Genomic DNA, 22,935 nt, shown 5'->3' with positions numbered 1-22,935 from the left:
GGTTATTATCATACTTATACTCATCATTCTAACACATTTTCATACTCATCGTATTAACCACCATCATCATCATCATCATCGCCGTCGTTACCACGGCTACCGCCATCATCATCATCGACGTCGTCAACATCGTCAAATCCACAACCACCACCATCATCATCATCATCATCATCATCATCGACGTCGGCGACATCGTCTTAACCACAACCACCATCATCATCATCATCATCATCGACGTCGGCGTCGTGGTTGTAGTCATCATCATCATTCTTATACTCATCATTCTAACACATTTTCATCCTCATCGTATTAACCACCACAACCACCACCACCATCATCATCATCATCATCGTCGTCTCCGTTACCACCACCGCCATCACCACAATCATTATCATCATCATCATCATCATCATCATCATCATTCTAACACATCCTCACCCTCATTGTATTAAATACAAATCAAACAATATTTTCAACGTTTAATCATATATTCTTCAATTATAATCAAATTGTGTGATATGTTAAATAGTAGGCAATTATATATTCTATTATTTAGGTAACTAAATCTACTCAATGTTTGGTTATTCATTCATAATATCATTTTGTAGATTTCATAATAATGTGAAATTTATGTAATCGATTATAAACATAACTAGAAATGTGTCCATAGGACACGGATGCCCCCACTTCGATTTTTTGTCACAGAAAATAAGCCATAATGATTATTCAGGATAAATGATTAAAGCGATTTCCATGGCTATCGAACTTGATCAAGATATTGTGGTCACAAACATGTGTTAAAAGTTTGGTGAGGACTGGACAAACAGTTTTCAAGAAATAGATCGGAAACAATCTTCGGGACGTATTTTTCAAGTCTTTTTTTGCAAATAAAGGGCCGTAACTCCTAAATGACAAAAGCGATTTCCATGGCTATCGAACTTGATCAAGATATTATGGTCACAATCATGTATGTAAAGTTTGGTGAGGATTGGACACATACTTTTCAAGAATTAGATTGGAAACATATATTTTTGAAGTATTTTTGGCAATAAAGGGCCGTAACTCCTAAATGACTAAAGCGATTTCCATGACTATCGAACTTGATCAAGATATTATGGTCACAAACATGTGTTTAAAGTTTGGTGAGGATTGGACAAACGGTTTTCAAGAATTAGATCGGAAACAATCTTCGGGACGTACGTACGTACAGACAGACAGACGTACGTACGGACAAGGGCAACCCTATATGCCGCCACTTTGTGGGGGCATAAAAAGTCAACGTATTATTGGTATACTCCTCTAATACAGAATATAAAGAAAAAACTAAATATTCCCCCATTAATTCATAATCCATAAGCGTAGTAAATGATATCGCTTTAAACTAGGAAATGAGTTGCTTTATTAAGAGATTCTTTTAAAAAATGTCGATCAAGTTAAACCGACTATTGCACGTGTTGATTACGGACTGTTGTGTTACAATTAAAAAAGAAAGTTTTCATCCCCATCAGATATATTTAACAACACCTGCCCCAACGACATTGCTGTGTACAGTTAAATCTATTTTAGGATGCATGTAAATACACAACATAAATCAAATTAACTGAATACACATAGAAAGTAGTTGATGATAATTAGTTCCGGGAAAAGTGACATTTATTTCTATAAATAGACTGACACTTTCATTGATTGTTTCACTGTTTTTCATCAAATATGAATTCCCATAATCGATGCTAATTTTCAACTTATTGTTCACATTATGGTGGATTGGAAATGAAGCAATTGACACGTATCGTTAAATCTACACGTATCGTTAAATCTGAGAACCTTGAATGACGGCGAACTGTCCATATGTTCTCGGATATCTTTCATCTCACTGGCAGGTTTCACCGTGCAGAACTGCATGTCGCATGTAATGGTGTGTGGTATGTTCTTCATCGTCTCTATCAGACTCCGCACCGCCCCCGCTGTCATTGTCACCTGATTTAGTGTAATATCGGTGATGGAGGCTGGAGGGAGGAGGTGGAGCTCACCTAGATCTGTACGCCATATCTCAAGGCGTTGTAACTGAGGGAGACTTGGTAATGTGTCCACAAGTAACTGGACATTCTGAACGCTCTCTAACTCAACACGTTGTAGTTTACTCCACCTTTGATGGTGTTTAAATAATCTAAATATGTACATCTCAACATTCGATGATACACCATATAAGTTACATGATGTAATATGTGTTGGATCAACCTGCAAACGTGTTGTATAGCATCCCGATATACCCAGATATTCCAGCCTGTGACACTGGGACAGGTCATACTGCCCATCACGGTTCTCCAGTGACACTGCTTTGAGGGAGTCGGAGGAGGATGTGATCACCTCCTGCAGATTTTCCCTATAAACAGAACATTTACCGATTTCTAGTGACTGAATACGTTCCTTGTTTATCATCATCAGCTTTGTTAACACTTCCTCATCGTCGTTCATATAAATAGCAAAGTGTGCGAGATAGAGCGGTATGTCGCCATAGTTGTTCGCCCTGGCTTCACGGTGTCCGGAGAGAATCAGGGACTGTAATAGAAAAACCCCTCGATCGTCGAGTGATGGTTGGTATGAACTATTGATCCATGAAGACATTTGCACACCGAGCTCGGGCTTCATTCCACATATGAAAATAAATGTCTGAGAAACATCTCCCAAGATATTTTCCTTATTATCTTGTTCGTACTTGCTTGATAGCTGACTGAAGTCGTTTTCATTTAAACATAAATGAAGAGCCGCTAAAAACTCTTGAAGTGTTTTATGAAAGAATGAAAAGTAAGATGATCTCTTGATCAATGAGTTGGATTTCTTCTCCGTGAGTAAGCCGGACTTTAATGCAAATTCAACCTGCTCCCCGCTTAACAAAGCGTTGACTGTTTTGTTGCTGAATACTACAGACGAATCTCTGCACTCTGAATACAAAGTTGTGTATGCCAAATTTGCCAGCGCAAGGTAAACCATGGGATTTTTCACGAAGCATTCATGTTCCTTTAATAGAGATGGCAGTTCAATTTCCGGAATGTTATGCCCGCTTTGCATATAACTAAGTCTACATGATAGCATGTTTATCACGCCAGCATAAATGTCACACTTTGAATCGGTTAACGAATTGCCCTCGAACCACAGGCACACGAGCTGGGTGATACTGATAGGTGCTGATAATAATCCTTTAAGATCCTTCTCTGACACCATTTCCATGAAATCCTCTGGTGTCCGTTCATCCTCAGAATCCTCATTAAGAATGGTGATGATATTTTCCACGAGTTGCCTTTTGTCTGCAGCTCCTTCTATTTCAAGATATTTGTCGATCTTTGAATCCTGCACTCTGAACTGTGACATTCGCCAGGGACGCGTTGTCGTGAGGAGTGTGGCCTTGTTGGCCGAATTTCGGAAAGGGATGACTTTTTCCTCAGTTTTGCAGGTACAGTTTACGTTTTCCGGATGGGTCCATTCGTCGAGGCCGTCAGCTATGATCAAACATTTCTCACTTTCCAGCACCGTCTGCAAAAGCCGGAATCCATCATCGGCATCCATCTCGTGGTAGATTTTACGTATAAGTTGATCCTTGATCATTTCTGCTAGATCACACGTTTTACCTGAATCTCGTAGGGTGACATGAAACAAAAATGCAAACTCTTTGAAGAATTCTGGGTCGACATAGCTTGTTTTAATACCGACGTTTTCCTCCGCTGGTAAATACTGGTGAGTCCATTCCAGGGCACACATTACGGAGAATGTGGATTTGCCATTGCCCGGTTCACCAACAAGGAAAACATTTCTGAGCAACTGACCTTTTTCTAGGAAAACATCTGAAAATTTTACAACATCTTTACCGCTTCCTTCCTTGTCATTTTTGCCGATTTTTCTATGATTTTTCTCCACAATTTTCGGTGCCACGTAGAATTTGTTGAGTTTGGCATTCTTTTCTCTGAAAATGGGAGATATCGGCATGTCGGCCAAAGTGGTTCGGTAATAGTTTGCCAAACGTAGTCGTAATCCTGTAGTAATGGAAAAATATAACATTAAGAACATTTAAAAAAAAAGGTTAAGAACATATACGTATGCATTATCACAAAACACTTGGTGAGAAAACAGAAATCAGTTTTTTGACAAAACGCTTGGTACAAAAGATAAAAATTAAAAATCAGCAATATCACCAGACGCTTGAACCAGACGATAAGTAAAGCAATATCGCTATACGCTTAGTACAGAAGATAAGATGCAGAATTATCAAAAGACGCCTGTTACAAAAGAAAAGAAGCAGCCTTTAACAAGAGGCTTGGTACAAAAGATAAGAAGCATCATTATAAAAACGCTTGTTGCAAAAGATAAGTAGCCGCCTTTACCAAAACGTTTGGTAAAAAAGATAAGTAACAGCGTTGTCACAGGACGCTTGTTGCAAAAAATAAGTAGCAGTCTTAAACAAGAGGCTTGGTAAACAAGATAAGAAGTAGCATTATCGAAAGATGCGTGTTGCAGACGATAAGTAGCCGCCGTTACCAAGACGTTTTGGTACCAACGATAAGTAACAACATTAAGTAATAGCTTATTACAGAAGAAAGGGAGCAGCATTATTACAAGACGATTGGTACGAAAGACAAGGAGCAGTAGTGTCAAAAGACGCTTGTTACAGACAATAAAAAGCAGCATTGTCACAAGACGTTGGTGCATAAGATAAGAAGCAGCAGTGTCATAAGAAGCTTGGTACAGAAGATAAGAAGCAACATTATCACAAGATGCTTGGTACAGAAGATAAGAAGCAACATTGTCACAAGCTGCTTGGTAAGAACGATTAGAAGCAGCATTATAAGTATATATCATGTGTTTCCGGTACGGATAGAAAAATCCGACCCGAGGGCACCTGCGTTGCCAGGTAACGAGGCTTGCCAAGTTGTCGTCTAAGCAGCGTGCCCGAAGGTCGGATTCCTCTATCCGGCACGGATTCCTAGCATACCGTTTATTACATTCTTGTATAAAGAAAATACATAAAAAGGCGCATTTTTGTACATTTCACCAAAAAGCGCGAGCGATAATGACGTCATGACGCGCAGTGTTTTTATTACGTCATACGCCAAGAAGTTCCTATAGTATCCCGTCTTCAAATGTTTTGTTTTTGTTTTGTTTTAAGATATATTATATTGTAATGCACCAGTCTATTGTAACCACAGCCCCAAGGTCCGGGGTTATACCGGGGAAAGCCGGGGAAATGGGCCGTGTTTTTACCATCCTGGTGGCCCCGCAGTGCCGGGTAAATGCGGTGGTTTTGTATGTATAATTCGCGCCAAATAAAGCGGTGAATGTGCCTTACTTAGGGTCCCTTGGGTGCGGGAGCATTTGGCGGGGATTTGACCATCAGTTCGTCCCCGCAGGGCGAGGTTTTTACCCGGTCTTGGCTAGACCGAAAGTCAAAGTCCCAGCTCTTCCCCGGACCTGAAGGGGCCGTGGTTACATTTGACAGGTGCATAAAGTAGATGATGATGGAACAACTCATCTATTGTTATATCATAATTGTGATTACATTAAGTGTATTATTAAAGAAATTGAAAGTATTATGTCAGAGCGCGTGACTCTTCTGGCCTGGGGGTGCCAGATGGAATTTTCCAGCATGGCTGAAATCACCAAAAATGCCTTTCCGGTGTGCTAGATAATCACAAGACACTTGGAACAGAATATAAGAAGCAACATTATCACAAGACGCTTGGTACAGAAGATAAGAAGCAGAATTATCAAAAGACGCTTAGTACAGAATATAAGTAGCAGCATTATTACAAGACGCTTGGTACAGAAGATAAGAAGCAGCATTATCACAAGAAGCTTGGTACAGAAGATAAGAAGCAGCATTACCACAAGACGCTTGGTACAGAAGATAAGAAGCAGCATTAACACAAGACGCTTGGTACAGAATATAAGTAGCAGCATTATCACAAGACGCTTGGTACAGAAAATAAGAAGCAGAATTATCACAAGACGCTTGGTACAGAAGATAAGAAGCAGCATTATCACAAGACGCTTGGTACAGAAGATAAGAAGCAGCATTATCACAAGACGCTTGGTAACAAGATAGGTAGCAGAATTGAAGTGGTGGTATGAGTTTGAAGATGTATTAGTACATACAGAGTTTCAACACTATCTTTCATTCTTAATGAAAGTTATTGAGCGAAGGCCATGTTTCTTTTTTATAAACAGTGACCAACACCCTACTTCTCATAAGCAGACCCAAGCTAGCCACTCTACACACAGTTTCATCAATATCCATATACGTCACTTTGGTCAAAAAGCGTCTCTTACCTTCCTTCAACATCTCCCCTTCGTTCTCAGCAATAATCTTGAAATCGTCTGTTTGCAGCTGTCAACAAAACAGATCAAGACATAAAGCATCCCATAATTCAAAGGCTATTTTATAAAATAATATACAGACAAAATTTTAACGGAAAATAATTTGACTATATTATAATTTCTATGTACTATATCATAGAGATGACATGTGCAAAAAGAACTATTTTTTATCTCGTGATCACGACTAAATTACTCGTTCCTATGACTTGTATGTTGATGCCACGACTTAATAATTTCGAGGCCTCCATTTAGTACGTTTAAGACGTGGAAAGCCATACCTGTTTAATCTGTTTCGCGGCTTGTTTTGCCTTGGGCCAGTATGCTAGTTCAATTTTGTCATCTCTCTTGTAATGTCATACCAGTAACCTGCATAATATGTTTGCTATCTTGTAAATTAGTACCTTCTTAAGCTGTTCCACGGCGTGTTGTGCATCGGGTCGGTTGGCTAGTTCAGTCTTATCCTCCAGCAGGGTGCGTAGCTTGATCAGGAATTCCTTTAGATCATCGTCCGTGACCTTCTGGTCATTGGAGTGGCGTACGCATCGACCAATGTCCCGAACCTTAAATGTAATGTTTGAAATAAGGATTGACTAACATAGCTTGTAGTTGTGGTGAACATGGCCCAAATGGAAATTCATTCAATATGAGGAAACTAGTAAATGCACGTTAAGACTCCTTGGTTAATGTCATAAGTGGCAAATGTACAAAATTATCAATTAGATAGTGTATTTGTAATGGTTGCCATGGTTTTAATTGAGTATACATGGGAACTCCAAATGAATACAATTCTGCATTAATAACGAACATTTTTAAAGCGGTACTCTCACAAATTGACCGTTAAGACAACATTTTTTATATTTTGTCTGGAAATGAGCCAATGTTTGTGTTAATGTCTGGAAACCAGTGATATAATGATAATACAGTGAGATGTTGTATGGAAAAAAGCGTTAGTAACGCTTTAAGAAAAATGAGTTTTTCCGCAGTTCTTAAGTAAGTTATCTTATATGACTGATTTAAATGTATTGATGTACGAAATCAGCTAAATTTGAGATAAAAATATAATAAAAGTCAAAACTGTCAATCTGTGAGAGTGCAGCTTTAAAAAGTCAACGGAATCGTATAATATGATTATAGTGTGATTAATATTGTTTACCTCTGTTAATACATTTTGCGCTGTCTTAACAGACAGCTTAGTTTCAAAATCCTTGCAATTCATCATGACGCTGATCACGCCGTTGAAGTCACTGTCGTTGATGGCGGACACTCCCTTATAGCCATCAGGAGGCAGGAAACACTTGCCTATCTCCCAGGGAATGGTACACCATTTTTTGGCATTCGTATTCTTCCATGATGGTCCCGAAAACCTGTGATGTTTGACTATTTCATCACGGACGCCTTCACAAATCCCATTTGGACAAGGAACATACTGTTTTGAAGGGCCGTTATGAAATTTGCAGTTTTTTTTACTTGTGCATAGCTTAGGAGTGAAGCACTTCAACACGTTCTCGGTGAAACAATGTGCACATGCTGCCCCGCCTGGAAGACCCTTGGATGTTCTAACGTTGTGATAGATGTCCTGATGAACGCATGTCAGCACATCTTCAACAAAACCTTGTAAACCCTTCTTGGTGATGTTGAGGGCGAGGGCGGCCTTTATCCAGTTCTGGGCTTCCTTATCATTTAATAACTCCCGATAAGAGGCCATTGTTTTGCCATGAGATTGTCTTCAATACCTGGTAAAAGAAGCAATTCATTGAGTATTACTTACATTACATAAGTCCCCTTCGGATTCTTATACAATTTGAAAATACTAGCATTCAAATTAGAGCTGCACTCTCACAGATTTACTCCTTTGCCAACTTATTTATTATCGTTTGGAATAAGCCTTTTTGCGTAAATATCTGCAAACTAGTGATATAAGACTGCCGACAAAAGATCAGATTGCAGATTTTCATATTTCCATCGAAAATCGATGTTTTATGGCTAAAAGAGTTACTAACAGTTTAAGAAAAACGCATAAAACATAAAAAAGTAACTAAACTATAAAAATCTGCGATCTGATTTTTGTCAGCAGTTGTATATCACTGGTTTCAATTCATTTTCATATAAATTGGCTCGTTCCAAGACAAAAAAAAAATAGAAAAAAAGTTGTCAAAACGTTCAAACTGTGAGAGTGCAGCTTTAAAAAAAAGTGTTGAAATAGCAGCCACATTTCTCACGACGTAAATTAAAAATATTATTGGCATGCATAGTATCCTATTGCCCTCTATCCGCATATTACATTACATGAACCAAGTTTTTTATACTTCATTATTCAGGGCAAAGATCCAGTTAAGAGATTGGTATATTCACTGCTATAGCAGCCAAATGTATCATAGGTGCTATACAAAGATCCAGTTAAAGAGAATGGTGTATGCACTACTGTAGCAGCCAAATGTATCATAGGTGCTTTACACAGCAGCTTTTATAATCTTTGGATGACACTTTTGCTGTTATAATAGGACCCTTTTCAAGTGTAGTTAATTGATTATTTATGTTGCCATGGCAACCACATTTTTGTCTGGCGCTTTTGTCAAAGTTTCTAAACACTTTTTAAGTTATGTAAATATTGAGTTTAAAGTAGCATTATCACTATTTATGTTGCCATGGTTACCACAATTTTGTCGAATAATGAATAAAATGATGTGCATGATATTCGGACGGACATCCACTACGGTAAAATCGGTAGGGGGTTAAAATTATAACATAATATACAGCATAAACTAATTATTTAAACATAGCTCATTATTTTGGTAAATACATAGAGGATATTTGTTTATTTCAGTGTAAGATCGTATTTTATTTCACGAGTGTCATAGACACACATATTTTCACGAGTGGCGAAGCCACGAGTGAAAATGTAGTTTTTTTATGATCACGCGTGAAATTAAATACGATCTTACACTGAAATAAACAAATTTTCTGTTTCTTTTATGCTTATTTTCGGAGTTTTATTTGTTGTTTTTTATTTATTTCTGAATTACCCCCTTTTTTAAAAGGGTGGGCTTTACGCCGCTACCCGTGGGGCGCCCCTCATGCATAATTATATCTGTCAACTTTTCTCCTTTCGGTTTGCTGAGAAATAGTTCTCTGCTATTCATTCTTATAGCTTAATATTCGCTAGTTTTTTATTGCAAAACTTTATGGGCAGTAAACAATGAAGTATTATTTGTGCACATAATGTTCCAAAAAATAATGAAAACACTTTTAATTTTAAGATAGGCATGAATACATAACCAAATTACTACGCCGCGAAGAATGAAAATTTGGAAGGTCAAATGTGTTAGCAAAACAAATGTGGATACTCATTGGATTTTAACTATTCTTCTTAGTTTAAGACTGCATGTACGCGTGTTTTTATAGTAAGTTAATATTCAGTCATCTTAATGTCAGAGACCAGTCTGTTTCGCTTTAAAATGTTTGTTTTCCAGATAAAGAGTAAATGTCACGCTAGTTTGTTGACACATTTTGAGGTGTGGGTGGGGTAAAAAATATCGGATCTATCTGTAAATTGTTGTGTGAATTATCCAGGAAGCTCATTTTACGTACTACAACGATTAACAGTTCAAAATACAGTTGAACGATGATATAAAATTTTATTTATGTTCGAACAGTTGTTTTTGTCTGTAATTTGTTTAGTATGAAAGCAAATGTTCGAACATTAAGCTTCAAAGATCAGTAAAATGTTTGATAAACGGGATAACCGGCAATAAACGGTAAGTTGTTAATTTCCAATTATATATTTATTTAAATTTATAAAAAAACTCTTTTTTTGTAACATTTTTGGACATAATTTACTGAAGTCCAGTGTTCTGTTTTGATCAAGGCAAGTACATGTAACAACAAAGGAATTTAAAAGTAGTTCTGAAAGTTGATATTTTAACTCTTTATTTTGCAGTGAAAATATCAAATTGATATTTTCACTGTTGTTATTTCACTGTTAAAACACCATATTTCATCGTAAAGCATGAACAAATACTGACATTACCCTTAAATCAGCTTAGTATTCGAGATAATATTGTGTCTACTTGTCCAGCCCCTATTTAAATTCACCGATTTAAAAGATTAAAGTCAATAATTGGGCAAAAATATACTTTCGAACGCTTATTCGCTTCTCCATATAAAAGTATGCAAAACGTTCTGATCTGTTTTTGCTGATAAAACATCCAGCTGTCACCCTGTATATTAAACCGTTGCTGATCCGTGGCCTAGCGGTAACACACTTGACTTTCAACCCAGGGGTCGCAGGTTCGACTCCCATGCAGGCCTACAGCCTATGGTGTCAGGTATCACGAGATAAGTCAAATGTATTTTTCAGTACATGTATAAATGCATTGCTATTATATAGTTTTATTCATTGTATTATTTATAGTTATCCTTCTTTTCTACAATATATGTGTTTGTTTTATAAAGTTTTGTTTTATATGTTTCTTTGTATTATGTTCTGATTATCATGTGTCAAATCTCTTCATATCGGAGGAAATAAAGAATCACTCTCTCTCTCTCCCTCTCTCTCTCTACTTTTTGACATGACATGTTAAAATAATTAATGCGATGGTGTTAGAATAAAGGACATAGCCAGGGACGGTTCAATGATTCGGCGTTAGAGGGGGCGTAACTTAGGGGCATACCCTTTTTACTTGCGCCCCTCCTTCAGAAACGAAATATATTTGGTTTAAAGTGTTGCCAGGTTAAAGATCATGGATTACTTAATCTACAAATAGTCAATATCTTCAAAGGGTCATAACTCTTACAAAATTTAAGTTGGAATTATATAACTTGTAAAAAACACATTGATACCGAAGTTGATAACTTGAATGAATGTTAAAATTAATAAAATAAATGTTGATAAAAAGCGTTTCATTTTTCATTGAGACCTGGGAGTAGGATTTTAAGTATCTATCTTGTGTTTCCGGTACGGATAGAAAAATCCGACCCGATGGCACGTGCATAAGCTGGTAATGCAGCGTGCCCGAGGGTCGGATTTTTCGAACCGGACCGGAAACACATGCTTGATATTTTTTCTTGCATATCTATAGTTATCAATTTGTGGAAAAAATGACATAGAAAACGCACTTTTGTACATTTCACCAAAAAGCACGTGCGACGTTGTGTACTGACGTCATAAAGCGCAGTAATTTTAAATCACTATTGACGTCAAATAGTTCCTCTAAAATTCGCGCTTTTGCGATTATTTTTTCCAATTGGCAACCGAAATAACACGGAGTTTTATTGCATGTTTAATGTTTATGAATAAAAAAGCAATGAAATTCTTGAAATTATAAACCAAATCTTGACAAGACTTACTCTTTCACAGCAAAATGTATGCAAAAAACGTTTAAAAAAAGTATATTTGTCATTATATTAGCTATTTTGGCCTGATCTTGTATTTTTCCCAAAGTCAACTTTTTTCCCAATTTGCAAGGCACAGGCGGTAAAAATAATTCCAAAAAATCACTGAAGTTATACCACAATATGATAAAAACAATTTTTGATTTACAATGTCGTAACATCGGATTTTCTCAGAGTTTTGCTCATTTTCAATAAGGACTAAGCCTTAGTCGAAAAATAAATACGGAATAAGGAATCAGTAACTAGCTAACACCCATTATTTATTTGATGTCATTTAGGGTGAATACTTTGCACCCAAAATTGTGTCCTTTGATGATTTCAGAATTCAACAGGTGCACTGCCCAGGTTGATCTTTAATCTGACACCAGCCATCAAGCTGACCACAAGCGGATCCAGTGCCTGAGTGGGGGGTGGGGCTTGAATCATTGATGTTTTAAAGGATGATCTTAAAACTGACACCAGCCATCAAGCTGACAACAAGCGGATCCAGGGGGCTGGAGGGGGTGGGGGGCTTGAGTCCTTGATGTTTTCAAGGTTAATCTATTATCTGACACCAGCAATCAAGCTGACCACTAGCGGATCCAAGAGGAGGGGGGTCAACCGGCGCCCGCCCCCTAAAATCGTCCAAGTTTACTTTTTATTTCAGTATAGGAGAAAAAAAATAATGAAACACGCCACAAATGCACCTTTTTGAACACTTTTAACAAAATCAATTATTTAGATTCCCACGAAGGGGCGCAAGTCAAAACGTTTCGCTCCTTAGTTACTTCCCCTCTAACGTCAAATCCAGGAGCAGCCCTTGTTGACCTTGGGCCCTTGGCTTTATAATCTTTTTTCACACAACGGCTCGGCTACGCCGTGTATTAACCTCTTTAATACATGTTTTTTAATTTATAAGTTTTAAGTATTCTTTGTACGTTACCTGCAATCCACAGGCGCCTGACTCATTGCTTGGGTCTAAAATGTTGATTAATATCATGCGTTTGTCGATTTGTGATATTGTAATTGAATTGTATCATCTATAAACAGAAGCACGAAATCACTGAACTATTTCTGTGCATAGCGCTGTTTACACGGGGACACATTGAAGATTGGAATTTGCTGTATAGTTTCCGACTACAGATAGAGACGAGAATGTGACATTGACTTAGGCTTGTTTGTCTAACGCAATAGAGTAATACCAACATATGGCATACCATTTTATAGGGAATTAGCTCTTCGTTTCATGGCACATTTTAGTCATGGGATATTTCTATGCTTAATAATAAATTTGAAAAAGAAACAGACTCAATCGTGAAATCCGGTAAGTTTGAGATACATACCTCATTTATTTTTTTGTGCATTATATAATAATATAGGCATTAAATATCTTCAGGTGTGTTGTTTATCTCATTATACTAACCCAAAATGATATTCAACAAACAATGAGTCAGACGCCTGTGCTGCAATCTAGTTGTGCATTCTTATTTGCTCATGGCTTGACTTCGATGAGTAAACTCACAATTAAATTAAATTAAGCTTTTGCGAGTTAACGAAAAAGGCAAACAACATTTTGTTGTCATTTCATGTTCCCATCAATTTCAATTGTTTACCTTGAAAGTTTCACAACACGATATATCCGAAGTTTTCTGTACGAAACACTGACATCTGTCTTTTCATGTCTTGAATGTTACAATTCAATTTCATAAACATGAAAACGTAGTAATAGAATGACTGTTTGTACATAGATAAACAAATACCTCGTATTCCTGATGTCAACATGTAGGTAATGTCATTTTCAAGTAAATTCAATTTTGCCACTTCCCTTGTTTCGTTTTTAAACATTCGGAGCACTTCGGCCTTTTTTATCGAAACCATCTCGGATGTTTGCTGGTACATCAGTAGAGAGTAATTCGATATTTTTTTCGAATTATATCATTAATTAAATGCAGTGTTTAAACTTGTATTTATTATTCTTTGTTTAAATTGATTGCCAGTGAAGTGTATTCTCTAGAGTTTAGTCATTAAGTTTAACTTCTAAATTAAATTACTAAATGATCTACTTGCAGCGGACTAAACATATGGATTTCTGAGTTGGTAAACCGTCCAGGTTGTTTACGAAAAAAATAGCCGAGGAGTTCCGGATGTCAACACGAAATAAAAAATACGCCGCCCTAATACCCCACACTGGTTATCAAACTCTGTCTAGCATATGTTCCTAAACTGCTTTTGCTTTTGCCTCCCTTAAGGGTTTTACTTATTAATCTGTCCAATCAGATCAATGAATTGGGATAATGTAGTTAACACATGATTTTACAGACGCCAAAATTTGATTTTAAGACAATAATTAAATTCTACGGACGTACTTATGCATACTTAAGTTTGCCCGGGGGTTACTATGCACACTCAAGAACGCCCGGGCGTACCTATGCACAATCCAGTACGCCCGAGCGTACCTATGCACACTCCAGAACGCTCGTAAGAGCCCATGCACACACCGGATCGCCCCTTGCGTCCCTATGAATACGCGAGAACGCCCGGGCGTCTATATCCATTCTCCAGAGAGCCAGGGCGTACCAATGCATACTCAAGAAAGCCCGGGCGTACCAATGCATACACCAGAGTATCTATGCAAACTTCAAACCATCCGATAGTACGCATGCATAATCCAGAGTGCCCGGGCGTACCTATGCATACTCCAGAGTGCCCGGGCGTATCTTTGGATATGCCAGAGTACCCGGGTGTACCTATGCATATTACACAGTGCCCGGGAGTACCTATGCTTATTCCAGAACGGCTGGACTTACCTATGCATACATCAGAGTGCCCGGGCGTACCTATGTATAATCGAGGGTACCCAGACGTACATATGCATTTTCCAGAGTAGCCGGGCGTACTCCAGGTTCCCGGGCGTACCTATGCATACTCCAGAACGCCCGGGCGTATCTATGCAAACTACAGAGTAGCCGGGCGTACCTATGCATACTCCAGTGTACACGGGCGTACCCTTGCATACTCCAAAGTACCCGGGCGTACCTTTGCATACACAAGAGTACCCTGGAGTAACCTAGGCATACTCGAGAACGCCCGGGCTTGCATATCCATACTTCAGAGAGCACAGTATGCACACCACAGAGTGCCCGGGCGTACCAATGCATACTCCAGAGCGCCCGGGTATACCCATACATATACCAGAACGCCCGGACGTACCTGTGAATACTCAAAACGCCTGAGCGTACCTATGCATACTCCAGTACGCTTGGACGTACCTATGCATTCTCCGGAGTGCCCGGGCGTACCTAGGCATACTCAAGAGTGCAAGGATATACCTTTGCATACCCCAGTACGCCCGGGCGTACCTGTACATACTCCAGTACGCCCGGAAATACCTATGCATTCTCCAGAGTGCCCGGGCGTACCGATGGATACTCAAGAACGCCAGGACGTATCAATGCAAACTCCAGAGTGCCCGGGCGTACTTTTGCATACATCAGTTCGCCCCGAGATTCCTTTGCATACTCCACAGTTCCCCGGCGTACCTATGCCTACTCCAGAGTGCCCGGGCATACCTTTGCACACTTCAAAGTTCCCATGCGTACATATCCATACACAAAAGCGCCCGGGCGTACCTATACACACTCAAGAGTGCCCGGACGAACTATGAATACTCCACAGTACCCAGGTGTACATATGCATACACCAGAACGCCCTGGCGTACCTATGCATACTTTAGAGTGTTCGGGCGTACCATGGCATAAGCCAGAGTGCCCGGACGTACCTAATCATACTTCAGAGAGCCCGGGCGAACCTTTGCATAATACAGAGTACGCAGGCGTATCTTTGCATACTCCAGTACGCCGGACGTATATATGCATACTCCAGAGTGCCCGAGTGTACCTTGCATACTAAAGAGTGTCCGGGCATACCTTTACATACTCCAGAGTGCCCATGATGTACCTGTTTATATTCCAATACGCCAGGGCGTACTTTTGCATACCACTACGCCCGGGCATAACTCTGCATGCACCAGAACGCCCGGGCGTACCTATTCATTCCTCAGAATCCCAGTGCGAACTTATGCATGCAACAGAACTACCAGTCATACCTATGCACACTCAAGAACGCCCAGGCTTACATATGAATATACCAGAACCCCCGGTCTTACCAATGCATACTCCAGAGTGCCCGACCGTGACTATGCATACTCCAAAATACCCGGACGTATCTTTGCATACTCTAGCACGCCCGGTCGTACCTATGCATACTCCAGAATATCTGGGCGTATCTATGCATAATTCTGAACGCCGGACGAACATTTGCATACTACAAAGTGCCCGGGTGTACCTTTGCATACTCCAGAATAAAAGGGCGTACATTTATATACTAAGGAGTGCCCGGACGTACATTGGCATACTCCAGAGTGCCCGGACGTACCTATGCATACTCCAGAGTGTTTTTGGCGTACCTTTGCATTCTCCAGAGTTCCCGGGCGTACCTATGCATACCCCACAGTGCCGGGGCGTACCTATGCATAATCCAGTACGCCCGTACATACCTATGCATACTACAGAGCGCCCGGGCGTACCTTTGCATGTTCCAGATCGTCATGTTGCATTGCATACTCCAGAGTGCCCTTCGTACCCTTGCATACTACAGAATGCCTGAACGTACCTTTGCATTCTCCAGAATGACCGGGCGTATCTTTGCATTCTCCAGAATTCCAGGGCGTATCTTTGCATTCTCCAGACTGTCCGGGCGTACCTCAGCGCACCAGAAAGCCCGGGTGTATCTTTGCATTCTCTAGAGTGCCCGGGTTTAACTTTGCACTTTTCAGAGTGCCCGGGCGTACATATACATTCTACAGAGTTCGCGGGCATACCTTTGCATACGCCAGTACTAGCGGGCGTACCTATGCATACTAAAGAAAGCCCGGGCATACCGATTCATAATCCAGAGTGCCCGGAAGTACCTTTGCATACCCCATAGTGCCCTGGCGTACCTATGCATCCCCCATAGTTCCCGGGCGTACCTATGCATCCCCCATAGTGCCCTGGCGTACCTATGCATCCCTCAAAGTGCCCGGGCATACTCTAGAACGAACGGATATACCAAAACATACTCACGAGTACACGGGCGTACCTTTGCATACTCCAGTACGTCCGGGCATACTCCAGAGTGCCTGGACGTACCTATGCATACTCCACCGAGCCAGGCATTCATATACATATTACAGAGTGATCGGGCGTACCTTTGCATAATCCAGAACGCCCGAGAATATCTATGCATTCTCCAGAACGCAAGGGCGTACCTATACATAATCCAGAGTGACTGGGCGAACCTATGCATACTCTAGACTGCCCGGGCGTACCAATGGATACTCCAGAATGCCCGGGCGAAATATGGATATTCCAGTACGCATGGGCGTAACTGTTCTTACTACAGAACGGTCGGGTGGACAAATGCATACTCCAGAACGCCAGGGGGTATCTTTTCATTTTCCAGAGTGATTTGGCGTACCTATGCATATTCCATAGTGCACGGGCGTGCCTTTGCATATTCCATAACTACAGTGCATACACCAGAACGCCTGGGCGTACCTATGAACACACCAGAACGCCCGGGTTAACCTATGCATATACCAGAATGCCCGGGAGTACCTATGCACACTTAAGAACGCTCGGTCGTACCTATGCATACTTCAGATTATCTGGGCGTATCTATGCATACTCCTGAACGCCCGGACTTACCTATGCATTCTTAAACGTACCCGAGCGTAACTATCTTTGCATGCTCCTGAACGCCCGGGTGTATCTAAGCATACTCAAGAGTACCGGGCGTACCTTTGCATACTCCCGAATGCCCGGGTGTATCATTGCATTGTCCAGAATGCCCGGGCGTATCTTTGCGTACTCAATAATGCCCGGGCGTATCATTGCATTCTCTAGAGTGCCCGGGCGTACCTATGCATACTCCAGAGTTCCCGGGCGTACCTATGCATACTCCAGAGTTCCCGGGCGTACCTATGCATACTCCAGAGTTCCCGGGCGTACCTATGCATACTCCAGAGTTCCCGGGCATACCTATGCATACTCCAAAATGCTCGGGCGTACCTTTACATACCCCAGAGTGCCCGGGCGTACATATACATTCTACAGATTTCGCGGGCGTACCTCTGCATACTCCAGTACTAGCGGGTGTATCTATGCATACTCTAGTGTGCCCGGGAGTACCTATGCATACTCCAGTATGCCCGGGCGTATATATGCATACTCCAGTATGCCCGGGCGTACCTTTGCATACTCCAGAGTGCCAGGACGTACCTATGCATACTCCAGTATGCCCGGGCGTACATATGTATACTCCAGTATGCCCGGGAGTACCCATGCATACACCAGAGTGCCTGGACGTACCTATGCATACCCCAGAGTTCCCGGGCATACCTTTGTATACTCCAGAGTCCTCGGGCGTACATATACATACTATAGAGTACCCAAATCTTTGCATACTCCAGAGTTTCCGGACATACCTATGCAAGCTCCAGGACGTATAAATAAGGGATTCCTTTTCTCCCACCTCTGATAGGTAGATCCAAAAATTTAGCCATGCTAGTAATTAATTCTTGCCCACGGGCAAAGATAAAACATGAACCCGTTATGAAACTCCTTTTTGTATTGCCATCACACAATAACCTCCCTTTTTGAAGACCGTCGTCTGTAGCCTCATCGAAACATTATAATGGGACAATATTAAAAATCCTCATTAATGATTTTTCACTTCAAAAGGCTCCATTAATAGTCCCGCTCCACTGACGCCGGTTTTTCAAACTCAATCGGGTTTTTTAAAAATCTAAAAAAATCTTATAATTCAGAAATGTGAAAAAAATATTGATTTTTTTTTATTAATATGCACTTTGCACTGTATAATATACTAACCGTCGTCTGTAGTAACATGGAAAACTGGTCTTGTGGCAATATTTAGAATCCTTATTAATTATTTCTCGCTTCAAATGGCACCATTCAAGAAATAATGCTGCACTCTACTCAGAACTATTTGACGTTAACATAATCTGAGTCACTGCACGCATTTCCATGACAACCACGAATTATCACATACCTATACGCATTTATTTTCACTGTGCACAATAGAGTTCAAACGAAAAAATACACTGTTATTTGATTTTGTTCAACTGAGGTGGGAGAAAAAGCATCTACCATAGCCGCTCGTGTAAGATAGGTTCATCTCAACCCTCGCGCAGGGTTAGGATGAACCTATCTTACACTCTCGGCCATGGAAGATACGTTTATTCTTACACTCTCTGCCATGGAAGATATTTATAATATTCATATCCTCAAAGGTTTTGCAATTAAAATTTGGCATATATAATTGTTTGCGTAAATGTAAGAATAAAGTAACAATGTATTTTAGAGAATTTAAACCTAAATAAACAAGAACAAAGCAACTTACCAACATAAGCATCGGCCGCCCAAATGAATAATGAATGTGAGAAATATAGCGCGTGTGCAAGCACAATCAGACCAGTCTTTGTCTCGTGAAATACATCCAGTTTAAACTTGTCCAATCCAGATACAAATACATGTAATTTTAGTTCGTGCAGAGACATGAATAGATAAAGAGTTTGGATTTTTTTGGGTGTCATCCATTTCCATTGGTCACAAGTATGGCATAGGTACAAGGACACTACTTGGATGTTTGAATGGTGAAATAAAATAATGTTCCGATAATGCTAAATAATCGATCAATCGAGTGAAGCAAATCTAAGTTACAATGTAGCTGACCATTGTGTTTCTCATATTAGTTCGTTTTACACTTTACTTTTAGATTTTACAAATCACTGCTGCATTTCTTATTTCAATATTCTAAACACATGTACTTTAAAAAGAGTGTATTAGAACTTATCAATCGAGTGACCAACGACTGCGCTAAGATGCGATGTATTTTATTAAAACTGCATCCATATACATAAAAAAGAGTTGATAATTTGTTTTCTCCTTCAATACCTTGATGTTTGTTGGCACGTACAGTTAAAATGACCTGATTGTTAAGACAACAAACTCGTCCGTAAGATAGGCTTGAAAGTCACCTTCAGATTCAAATATCAGTAGTCATGGTCATATCATAAAGAGCAAATACTTCAAACACTTGTTACGTGCAAGTTCCCATGTTTGTCAATTTGTTTATACGCTGCAAATGTACTACTATATAGCAACATCTAAAGAACAGACACGGTGTATATAGTGTATATAGCTTAGTCATTTGGATAAGGTAATAAATTAACTCGTAACAAATACGGTTTTATTCTCGGAGTCTACGAAACCATCTGTTGAAGTCTAACGCGAATAGGCATACGAGGGATGATCCAAACAGCATTGTTATAATATAAAAAATGGTTAAATAACATAAATCAATATACATTTACAAGACGCGAATAGTATCTGCTATAAACACTGAAAATATGTTCGCAATAATATGTACGGTGCAAAAGTTACAAGGGTCTGGACAGGGTCTCTCACGCAGAAACGGCGCACGTCGGGTGCGTTCGAACGACGTTAACGTCAAACTAGTGTTTATCAAAAAACGTGCCGTCATATTAAATATTACGTTAGTGGGAATGAATCCATTGGTGTCGGAATCAAATCATTTTCCACCCAGAGTCATTATGTTAATTTGTGATGTTTGCCGTCATTGCAGGAGAATGTCAGCAAATCAAATCGAATTCCTTTGAATTAGGGAATGCTTGTCGGAAGATGGCAACCTCAAAAGGTGTTAAATTTAGAAAATATGGTAAGTGGGAAAATGTCTCGAATTCGTGGACCCCGATCTCTTAACGTGTCGTCACTGCAGTATGGGACGTTGTGTTGTCCATTTGCAATATACCATTTTCGAGAAGAATCCCCGGTAAATCATCAGCTGAATGTCTAAAAACATGATAAACATGTATTTCCTGCATCTCTTTGACATCTGGACCTTCTTTTAAGGTGGGGATCCGTTTAGTCACGGCCGACTGTAACTTAGTTTTGAAGAAGTCTCGTCTGTTGCTATTATTCTATTCCATGTATCGTCCTACCGCTTGAACCACCGAAGGAAAGCCCTAGCTGGAATCACGCATACGGCGTTCTTTTTCATGATCTTTAACAGACGTGGGACCCAGCGTGCATGAACCTTCAAGCATTATTTGTTTAAAGTAAAACTGATTTTTGTTCAAATGCATGTAATAAAAAAACATGAGTTAATACAATAAAGTTTTTACAAATCCTTAACCTTGACAAGTTTGTTTATTAAATAACTTTCGATTTTTTCCTGACCATATCGAATTAGATCTACGTTTCTTTGACATATAAATATTGTATCATTTATATGGAGTTACTTAAGAATGAATATTTTGATATCTAATTATTAGTGCACACACCTTTGAAATTTGTTGATCACTAGTAAGTATTCTATCAATTGTTCGATAGCCGATATTGAACACTTCGGATAGCGTCCTGACCTTTAACCGTCGGTCCTTCGCTAATAAGTCAGCGACTGACGTCACCAACGTCGCACCGTAATTATTTCATCCTCTACCCTAATCATCTTCAAGGCTCTTTCTGGCGTCATAAAAACGCCGATGCCATTCAGACACCAGAGTGCAACTGGCATTGTTCTTAACGCTAGTCTGTATCATGGTGTATGATTGTGTAGGTGTCTTCCCTAGTTTATTAAAAAAACCTGACAACTGCCCGAGCATATATGCGATCTTATGACGCCATTTTGTAGGTTGTGAACGTTGCTACTAATGTGGAATGCTACTTGTTTTTTACATGCTTTTCGATAAAACATGGAGTTTTATCAGTGAGATAACAACAGTGAAAATATAAACGTGATATTTTCACTGCAAAATAAGGAGTTAAAATATCAACTTAAATAACTACTCCATTGTAGATACTCACCCATGATCAAGAACTTAACACGCCACTATGAACCAGTAAATGTTGCCAAAAATAAGAAGAATATTAAACACAAATGCAAAAGGTTAAATAAAATATAAATTTGGATATAAACAACTTACCGTTTATTAAAAAAATGGTAAACCTGTTTTTCAAACATTTTCGTGAGGTGCTTCCCTTGTGTAGCGGCGTAGAAAACACTCTATTGGGATTTTGGCGCGACATAACGTAACGTGATGTATTGACGTAACGCGCAAAATGCATTTATACTTACATAACGTAACTGCCTGTGCATTGTATGCATGTATGTATTTCTTTAGACCTTGCGGTCAAGGATAACCCGTGAAAGTGCAAGCACTTATTTCCAACGGGGTCCTTTGTTTTTGCTGAAGGGACAGCACGCTGAAGAGACAGTGGTGGGATACAAGGAAGTCCGGGTGCGATACCCTAGATCTTTTTCGAAGAGACCCCTTGGATCTTTTACGTGCTCGGTGTAAAGCACCGATACACGGGGTACAATTTTCCTGTGTTAAACCAGTACTGAGTACACCACTTTTCCAAGCACTACCCTTTAAATGCCGAGCGCCAGGCAAGGGAGCTACTTGTACCAATTTTTAACGTATTTTGGTATGACGCGGCCATGGATCGAACCCACGACCTCCCGCTCCGTAGGCGGACGCTTAACCACTAGGCCACGGAGATTGTTACTGTATATATTACTTCAATAAAGGAAACGAACCTACATTATGTGTTTTACCGCGATCATCTCAAACATTTTGGTGCCGGATGAACGACCGGCCACTTACGTCCGTGTCTTCATCTAGAGCTGCCCCGAAAGCGCTCGATAATTCACGTTTATTGCACGAACGAAGATTGACCTGTTTACCGTCTGCCTACACAGAGGTTAACAACACAGGCTTTGATTATCACTGGGATGACGTCACAAGTCGCTCGATAATTCACATTTATTGCACGGACGAAGATTGGCCTGTTTACCGTTTGTCTACACAGAGGTTAACAACCCAGTCTTTGATTATCACCGGGATGACGTCACAACGCTTTATAATTCACATTTATTGCACGGACGAAGATTGACCTGTTTACCGTTTGCCTACACAGAGGTTAACAACACAGTCTTTGATTATCACCGGGATGACGTCACAACGCTTTATAATTCACATTTATTGCACGGACGAAGATTGACCTGTTTACCGTTTGCCTACACAGAGGTTAACAACACAGTCTTTGATTA

The 22,935-nt window shown here is 39.9% G+C and overlaps 1 protein-coding gene across 2 annotated transcripts; it reads right to left on the bottom strand.

Annotated features, from left to right (window-relative positions):
* Positions 1-539: 539 nt before the first annotated feature.
* Positions 540-19,285, bottom strand: LOC128245478 (uncharacterized). 2 transcript variants are annotated; one of them, XM_052963660.1, is made up of 5 exons: positions 19,201-19,285; positions 7,520-8,099; positions 6,768-6,926; positions 6,319-6,376; positions 540-4,028 (listed from the first exon to the last, which is right to left on the bottom strand). In XM_052963660.1, the coding sequence occupies exons 2-5, from the start codon at positions 8,069-8,071 to the stop codon at positions 1,750-1,752; spliced, it is 3,048 nt and encodes a 1,015-aa protein (XP_052819620.1). In that variant the 5' UTR covers positions 8,072-8,099; positions 19,201-19,285; the 3' UTR covers positions 540-1,749. The 2 variants fall into 2 exon arrangements, with proteins under 2 accessions (XP_052819620.1, XP_052819621.1); XM_052963661.1 differs by lacking the exon at positions 19,201-19,285 and adding an exon at positions 13,497-13,613.
* Positions 19,286-22,935: the final 3,650 nt, after the last annotated feature.

The sequence above is a fragment of the Mya arenaria genome, chromosome 9 (assembly GCF_026914265.1).
Source record: "Mya arenaria isolate MELC-2E11 chromosome 9, ASM2691426v1".
Taxonomy (NCBI): Eukaryota; Metazoa; Mollusca; class Bivalvia; order Myida; family Myidae; genus Mya; species Mya arenaria.
This window is presented reverse-complemented; position numbering and strand designations above follow the sequence as displayed.

Coding starts and splice junctions, on each gene's coding strand:
- LOC128245478 (XM_052963660.1), bottom strand. CDS start 8,071: ATGGCCTCTTATCGGGAGTTATTAAATGATAAGGAAGCCCAGAACTGG. Junction 6,927..7,519: donor CGCAAAATGTATTAACAGAG/GTAAACAATATT, acceptor ATTACATTTAAG/GTTCGGGACATTGGTCGATG. Junction 6,377..6,767: donor CCGTGGAACAGCTTAAGAAG/GTACTAATTTAC, acceptor TTTTGTTGACAG/CTGCAAACAGACGATTTCAA.